The sequence below is a fragment of the Tupaia chinensis genome, unplaced genomic scaffold (assembly GCF_000334495.1).
Source record: "Tupaia chinensis unplaced genomic scaffold, TupChi_1.0 Scaffold000566_1, whole genome shotgun sequence".
In the NCBI taxonomy this organism is placed as follows: domain Eukaryota; kingdom Metazoa; phylum Chordata; class Mammalia; order Scandentia; family Tupaiidae; genus Tupaia; species Tupaia belangeri.
In genome coordinates, this window is record NW_006160079.1 from 1,009,365 (window position 1) to 1,018,409 (window position 9,045).

The 9,045-nt window shown below is 44.7% G+C and overlaps 1 protein-coding gene across 1 annotated transcript in view; it reads right to left on the bottom strand.

The window, feature by feature from the left end:
* Window positions 1–7,445: 7,445 nt before the first annotated feature.
* Window positions 7,446–9,045, bottom strand: part of STARD8 (StAR related lipid transfer domain containing 8) — a 10,324-nt gene continuing 8,724 nt past the window's right edge. The window contains 4 exon segments of the mRNA XM_014591358.2: window positions 7,446–7,841; window positions 8,025–8,201; window positions 8,302–8,482; window positions 8,485–8,509. Of these exon segments, the coding sequence (XP_014446844.1) occupies window positions 7,724–7,841; window positions 8,025–8,201; window positions 8,302–8,482; window positions 8,485–8,509 (501 nt within the window). The 3' untranslated portion in view covers window positions 7,446–7,723.

The window sequence follows — 9,045 nt, forward strand, 5'->3', positions numbered from 1 at the left end:
TCCCGAGAGGGGAATGGAGGAGAGGGGATTGTGGTGTGGCCATCCCCCCAGGGTGGGGGGGTGATTTCTCACTTTCTGTCTCTCTGTCTCTCTCTGTCTCTCTGGCGAGCGCACACGCTCTATAGCAAAAACCTCTCAAAAAAAAAAAAAAAAGAAAGAAAGAAAAAGAAAAGAAAATGGCACACTCCTACACTGTTGGCGGGAATATAAATTGGTTCAACCCCTATGAAGAATGATATGGAGGTTCCTCAAAGACCTTCAGATAGAACGACCATATGATCAAGCAATTGCACTCCTCCTGGGTATCTACCCAAAGGACAGGAGAGCACTCAGTTGGTAAAGCGCTTGCACATCGCAGCATTATTCACGATTGGTAAGACATGGTACCAACCCAAATGTCCGCAAAATAAAAAACAACAATGCCCTGGAATTTGATAGAAAGTGGACAAGTATGTAAGATTTGCTGCTGAGTGAAGCAAGTCAGGCTATGAAAGAGAGACATTGTATGTCTCTACCTAACATATACTGACTGTCTGCACTCTTGGCCACACTGCAATCCCTTCTCCTCCATTCTCCTCTCAGGATCTTGGGCACGCACGCACGCACATGCACCCGGCGTGAGTTTAAGCCACCGGGTCCGGGTCTTGAACCACAGTCGACTACATGGGAGTCCAGTGACATAGCCATTACGCTAACTACTGGTCCCAGGAAAGACATCTTTTAAAATGAGTGGATTTGAATAGTCTCAAATGGGCTGGACTGAGGTGTAATTCATGCTGCATAAAGTTTCTTCACAATCTAAATGATGTATAGAGCTTTAATTTATGAATAATAACTTAAAAATTAATAAAAATATATTTTCTAAAAAGTAAAAAAAATAAAAAGAAATTGAAAATAACACACAAAAATGTGGGAGGACATCCCATGTTCTTGGACTGGATGAATTAATATAATCAAAATGGCAGTTCTACCAAATTAATCTATATATTTAACACATTTCCAAACAAATTACCAGAGACATTCTTCACATATCTAGAAAAGACAATAATACAGTTTGTCTGGAATCATAAAAGGCCCCATCTCATCAAAATAATCCTGTGCAAGAAGTGTGCAGTGGGCAGCATCTCACTCCCTGACCCAAAAATATACTATAAAGCTGTGATAATAAAAAGAGCATGATATTGGCATGAAACAGACAGATGGGCCAATGGAATAGAATAGAGACCTTAGAAATAACCCCCCAAAAATACAGCTAACTGATTTTTGACAAAACATACCAATCCATCCAGTAGGAAAAGGAAAACCTTTTTAGCAAATAGTACTGGAAAAACTGAATATCCACCTGTAGAAAGATCTTTCACCATTAACAAAAATCAACTCAAAATGGATCAAAGATCTGAACCTAAGACCTCAAACTATAAAACTACTGCCAGAAAACACTAGGGAAAGTCTGGAAGATATTGGGGTAAGCCAAGACTTTTTAAATAAGACCCCCAAATAATAGGCAGTAATCCCCCAAATAGACAAGTGGGATTATATCAGATTAAGAGGTTTCTGCACAGCAAAGGACTCAGTAATTAGTGTGAATCAATAACCCTTGGAATGGGAGAACATTTTTGTAAAATACCTCAGATAAGGGATTGATAACCTGAATACCCAGGGAACTCAAGTGGCTTACCTGAAGAAAAATGATCAACTTGTTTAAAAGATAGGAAAATGACCTGAACCAAAAACTCTCTAAGGAAGACATACAAACAGCCAAAAATCATATAAAGAAATTCCCAACATCCTTTATCATAAGGGAGATGCAGGTTAAAGCCACAATTAGATGCCACCTAACCCCTGTCAGAATGGCAAAGAGTAATGATTAAAAAAATAATAAGTGTTGATGGGGTTGTGGTGAAAGGGGAACTCTCCTACACTGTTTGTGAAAAAGTAAATTGGTACAGTCACTATGGAAAACAATATGGCGGTTCCTCAAAGACCTACAAACAGAACTACTGTACAATCCAGCAATTCCACTCTTGGGTATCTACTCAAAGAACAAGAGAATGATCAGCTGGAAAAGCGCTTACACATCAATGTTTACTGTGGCATTATTCATGATTACTAAGACATGGAACCAACCAAATGTCCATGAACAGATGAATAGACTGAAAAAGTGTGGCACATATATGAAATATATAGTACTCCACTCTATGGAATACTATTCAGCCATTAAAAACAACACAAGACCCTGGCATTTAATGGAAGATTTATTGCTGAGTGAAACAAGTCAGGATATGGAAGAGAGACATTGTATGTCTCCACTTAATATATACGTGCTGACCACACTTTATGGTAGACACTGAAATATTCGAGGACATGAAAGCAACAGAAATTGTTATGAACACTGGAGACAGTGTGAAAGTAGGGTGTGAGGGGGAAGAGGATAGGGAAGAAAATTAGGGAGAAAAAATAGGCAAGACATTCAGATTGGTCTGAGGTATATTTCCTGTTGGGTAAATTCTCTTTACAAGTCAAATTATGTATAATGATTGAATATATAAAATAATAATAATAATAATAAAAAAAAAGCCATAAGGATCTGAGCAGATCTTAGAAGAAGAGGCTTCAGGAGAGAGCCTTAAAGTCATAGATCAAGGGGGTATATAGCTTGTGATCAGAGAATGGTATGCCAGAATGGGCATCCTTTCTACTTTTTTTCTTTCCTGCAGACTCCCCTTCCTGAGCTCATCTCTTGCCCAAATCTAGCAGTGGACACTGTCCTGAGTAACTAATGAGGATGTGTAGTATTATTTACAAGACAAATAGCATTAGGATGACCTACCACTTACTTAACAACCATCACATGATAGAAGCAAGAGTTGACTATCCATAAACTTCTTATAAGGAAGTATTATCCCCATTTCAAATATGACAAAACTGAGACTCAGAGAGGGAATGTAAGTCACACAGTAAATAAGGGGCAATGTTTTTGAGCCTTTGAGTTCCTGGTCTACAGAGACTCTGTATGGGACTGAAAGAGATTTTAAACAGCTTTCTGACTAGACTTCAGTTGAATGAAACTTGTGTCACCATTGTCATTATTTTCACTATAGATCTGTGTCTTTTAAAGTGTGGCGCCCAGACTAGCAATATCAGCATTACCTGATGTTATGATTTGGTTAATAGTTTGCCCCCAGTGTTCACGTTTTGGAATTTGGTCCCCAAATGGAATGGAATTGGAAGGTGGTAAGGTCTGGTGGATCATGGAGGCATCAGCCTCATGAATGCAATAATGCTATTTCCAAGTGGCTATTTCCAAGTGACCAAATAAATTCTAGCTCTCATGAGGCATTTGTGAGAGAGTGAGTTGTAAAAAAAAAAAAAAAAAAAAGCTATTTTAAAGTTGCTCTTTATGCCCCCATACACCACCTTTGGACTTTCCAGCCACCAGAATTCTGAGTCAAATAAGCCTCTATTATTTATAAATTAAATAAATAAAATCACAAGTATTTCCCTAAGCAACAGAGTGATAGATTAAGATACCTGGGAATTCATTAGAAATGCAAATTCTCAGCCTTCACCCCAGACCCTCGCAGAAACTCTAGGGGCGGGGCTCAGTCATCCATGTTTTAACAGGCCCTCTCTGTGATGCTGAGGATCACTAATGTATATGCTATAAACACACATTTGGGTATAAGGCAACCTGGATAACTAGTTGTGTATGTGGTTGTCAGGGTTACTAACTACATGACCACATGAGATAATGATGAAGTAAAATTGTACAGATAGTAAGTGGTGATGTTGAATTTGAATCCAAATAGTTTGGCTCCATTATCCCATGGTCTTAATCACCACCCTATATTCTCCTGATGTGATGGGTCCTAACCCAGGCTTCCCAGTTTCTGGGAGGTGGTATCTATGAGATGAATTTTTACTTATTATTATTATTATTATTTCTTAAAAGTGTAAAGAAAAACAGGCTTTTACTTCTAATGCCTTCAACGTCTCAATAATGAATTCTGGTCGTTTCATGTAATGAATCCCCAAAGGCTCCTTTGAATGATATCCTTTTCCAGTGGACCCCATGTTTGAAAGAACCCCACTAGTAAAACAAACAAAAACATTAATTAAGCAATTGTTACTTTATTTGAAAATTTCATAAATGTTTAAGATACACAGAGTCAACCATGAGAACTAATCCAGGCCAAACCCCTTCTTTCCATATGAAGAAACAGGCTCAGAGAAGTGAAATGACTTTCTTGGTCATAGAATCCAGCTCAACCCTGACTCCCAGAACAATACTTTATGTGTTCCAATGTGGTGCATTCTTGAGAGGTTAGAGAAATGACAGGCTGGGCATGTGAGCCTGCAGATGTGCACATGCACACATGTGCATGCATGCATAGGTCCAAGGTTGCTCCCTTTGAGTACTGGGCCATTATGGAGCCAGAAGGCCCTGGGTAGTGGCAATGGGAATTCAGTTGCAGTCCTCTCTCTTTTTCTCCAGGTACCAACTTCCTCATAAATTCTTTATTGAGGTTTGCAACCAGCACTATGCTAGTCAGTACAAGCATGCCCAAGGCCAGGAGGACTGGACAGGTCCCCTGGACTGGTAGTTAAGGGAGCTGAATCCCACATGGTTTGAATCCTGACCTCAATGGCTTGAAAACAAGCCAGGAGAATGTGCATGCATGCCCCAAATCTCAGCAGAATGGAGGAAATGGAGAATGGATTGAGGCATAGCCATGCCCCAGTGTGGAGTGGTTTCTCCTTCTTTTGTCATCTCTCTCTCACGTGTGAGTGCATGTGCCTTCTGACTTATAAATAAACAAAAAACCAAGTCTGGGTGGCCAGTAGGAGAGTTTACTAGAATGAGCATCCTTTCTCTTTCTGTTCTTCTGTCCTTCCAACTTCCCTTCCTGAGCTCATCTCTTGCCACAGTGTCAGCTTTGGGCAGCCCAGTCATGGTCACTAATTTGCTATTCACCTGCATGTTTCAGAAGATGTGCCCAAACACTGTCCCTGCTTCACTTACACTGGTAGCCAGCTGGCTGCTGGCTTCATCATCATGGTGCCCTTCTAGTGGTGTAGCCCCTTGGGCAAATGCTATGGCAGCAATGGCATTTACCTCCCTCTCCCATTCAGTGCACATGCACATCTCACTGCCACGGTCTACTGCATTCTGCCATCTCCTTGCATGAGGATGGAGCACAGTGGGCAGAGTCTTTGTCTGACCTGTGAGGAGGCTGCAGTGCAGAGAGTGTGGCTTGCTTGTCTAGGCTACTGATAGCACTTAAGGGATGCAAATGTAAATGCAAATTTCATTCCCAAGCCTGAACTTTCTCTTTAGCTGCTTCTTGAATCCTGCAAATTCTATGGCCACAACAACCTGGCAAAGAAAGGCCTTTTATTTTGGGGAAGTCACTTCTCTAGCCTCCTGGGTTTGCTGCTCATTGGAGCCATGCCAGAAGGCACTTAGTCCCTTCCTGGGTTGGCTTATGGGTGGAAAAGGGTCCCCAAACTTCCCAGAGCTGTATCTCCACTCTTCATCCTGCATGTGAACTATGTAGAATAGATAAGGAAGGAGTGTTAACCAGGGTCTTCTTGCTTTAGGGCTGCTGTTAAGGAAACTTGAATTCATATTTATGGGTCACTCAGGTCCAGGACTCTGGCCAAGTCTTGGGTTAGGGTTTGCAGCTCCTGCTTAAGCTAGGATTCTCTGAAATCTGCCTCCTCTCAACCCCATTTCTCCTGTGACCTCACCCTAAGTTTTAATGCCAGTAAACTGGGACTCAGGAAAGGGTGAGGTGAATGTTCATAGCCTCTGACCTCTAACAGTGAGTCTGAGTTGCAACACCTGTCCCCAGTCCATAGCCCATTATCTCAACAAAAAAGACAGCCACACAGCCAGGGTTCATCTCTAGTAATGCTTTATTGTCCTGCTGAGGGGTCTTTCTGTACCCTGCTTTCCATCTTTGTCATCTGATCTGAAATATCCTGCCCCGAGGCTTTCCAGACCCCTGTTCCTAGCAAGAGATTATAACACACTTATGAGAGACATATTATGTGTGTGTATACCAATATACACATACAAACACAATCATATTTTGACTGTACAATATTTATAGGTCCAAACAAGATAGGCTTCAAAATTAAAATAGTGGGAGTCAGATGGTGGCATAGCTATAAAATGCGATGCTCTGTGAGGCTGACCCATGTGGGAAGGTTCCAGGTTTGCATACAGAGATCTCTCTGAATATGCTGGGCATACATGTACCTATGATCCAGGGCTAGATGAGGCTAGGGGTGGATCACAGCATCAAGACCTTATTAAAGTGCTGTCTCTATCTCTGTCTCTTGCTCATGGAAAAAATACTAAACCTTAAAAAATTACAAAGGTGGCTGAGGCCCATTCCACTCTACTTTATTCAATAGAAAGAAAAATAAAGCACCAGTTGGACATTGAATAGCATGTGGCTTTCGATATGAACAAAGACAGCTGACAGGAGGGATGGATCAGGTTTGGATCAAGCCCCAGCTGGCTAATATGGGCCCTTCCATATGGGTGGCACAGGGTCCAGATCTGCTCAAGGAAGGGGCTGTTATGTTAGCTCACTACCAAAGGCAAAAGGGCTCATGACCATAATCAAAAGAACACAGACACTTGTCTCCTTGACACTCTCTGCTTTTGCCTGGCCTATGTGGTGGCAGTGAGTCCATTTACTCTTTAGACATGGCAGCACATGGCCAAAATCCCCGGGACCCCAGGGAATGGAAGATAAAGTATGGAGCCCAAGCCAGGGGACACTTGATTATTGGTCTTGAGACTTGAGAAAGGAAGGTTCCAACCCTCTCATCCCAAGCTGTTCCAAATCATCATGTCACCTACTAGGGTGCCCACTCTAAATCAGGCTTATAAAAATCAGCGAATGTTTATACAAATAAAACAGCTCATGGTGGTGAGAGTGCCCTTAGCTCTACCCCTGTGTTCATCCATTCCAATAAAATCTCTCTGGAATAGCCAGTTCAGGGCCAATGTTGGGCCCAAAGGCAGGAACAAAACCTCCCATCCAACCTCAAAAGGACCTGGGAACCAGCAGTTAGCGTAATGGCTATGTCGCTGGATTCCCACATAGTCGACCGCGGTTCGTGTCCCGGACCCGGTGGTTTAAAACTCACGCCGGGCGCGTGTGCGTGCGTGCCCAAGATCCCGAGAGGAGAATGGAGGAGAAGGGATTGCGGCGTGACCATCCCCCCGGGGGGTGATTTCTCGCTTTCTGTCTCTATGTCTCTCTCTGTCTGTCTGGCGAGCGCACGCGCGGACGCACCCGCCCTACAGTAAAAAATCTCTCAAAAAAAAAAAAAAAAAAAAAAAGGATCTTAGCAACAAACAGGATGATGGCGTGGCCTGCCAGACTGGTGGAGAGCTGGAACCACAGCCTGCTTCCTACTGATGACAGGGGAGCTGTTGACCCTTCAGACAGTGGTGGCTTCCTGGACAGGTGAAGGACAGCAGCAGTCTTTTTGCTACCAACATCACCTTCCTTTCTTGGGGGAGTAGAATACAGTGCTGGGCTGGAAATACAGTGTAGATAGGTGGAGGGACAGGCCACTGGAGCCACTGGGGCCTGGCTCTGCCCCTGGCAGCAGCATCCAGGGGCTGCTCTGCTTGTTTTCTCTCACTCCCATGGTGCCAGGGGGCCTGGGTGGTGTCACCCTGGCACCAACTTGAGGTTCACAGCTTTGTCTCAGGGCCAACTGCCTGCAAGGTGGGGAAGGAGTCCCGAATCTTGGCCACTTCCATAGCACACAGGTGCCCAAAGACTTTGTTGTACCAGTCAGAAGAACGACCCCTGGGAAGGTAGAAGAAGTCAGACATTAGCAATAGGCTTTTTCCTGGAGCTCTCACTAAGAGGAAAAAAGGAAAAACTTTCCCCCAACTTCAGGGATCAATGGCATGGGACAGAAAAGTAGGGACTGAGGGAAGGGAGGAGATTTGGGTCAAGAGGCAGGAGCAGGCCATGCTAGGCTGGTACCTGAGGTCAGCACGGCAGATGTGAGTAAGACGAGAGCGACCCAGGCCGCAGGGTTCCATGAGGTACTGGGAGGTGAGCATGAGGGCCCGTACTCCAGACTCTGGCACTGGTTGTTCAGGGTCTAGGGACTGGGAGACAAGCAGGCACCCCCCACGAGGCAGATCAGAGCGCCACATTCTGTGGAGAAGGGACGTACATGTTCAGATTCCTGGCACTGCCTCTCACCCCACCTCTTTGGTCCCCCAAGCACAGGAGGGTGACACCCAGAAACCCTCACCGGAGCACCACAAAATCACGGCAGGGATGGGGTGCCATGCTGTCAGTGACGTAGTGGTACAGCTCTACACCTGGCATCAGGGCCTCTAGCACCTGGGCCCAAAGCAGGTCCTCATCCCAGAGGGCCCGCTCCCGGAGAATACGGTGGAGCACCACAGCTGGGGGTGCTGCTACCTCTGTCATATGCGCAGGGGGTGCCCATCTGGTGCCTGAAAACCGTAGGGGAAGAGACAAGAGCTGTCAGGGCTGGACAATCCTGACTCCACCCCAAATCTAGGTCTCAAACTACATGGCCTGGGTCCCTCCTCATTCCCTGACAAGGGAAGGCTGCAGAGCTCCTCTACTATCCCTAGTCAGACCCAGGCAGGGCCCTTCCTACAATTCCTTGTCCTCTCTCTCGTTTCTGGATGTCTACTTCTCAGCCTGCTCCAGAGCACAGAGATGATGGGACACACATTTTCAGAAGTCTACTAGGCCCTACCATAAAATGGGCACAGTGCTTGGGATTTCTGCAAGTGAGCAGGAAGAGCAAATGGTGATCACCCTCAAGGAACTCACCATCTAGCATGGGAAAATAAGGCACAAAACCAAAAACAAAAGCTGCCATATGGGGAACCAGCAGTTAGCGTAATGGCTATGTTGCTGGATTCCCACGTAGTCGACCGTGGTTCACGTCCCGGACCCGGTGGCTTGAAACTCATGCTGGGCGCGTGTGCGTGCGTGCCCAAGATCCCAAGAGGAGAAT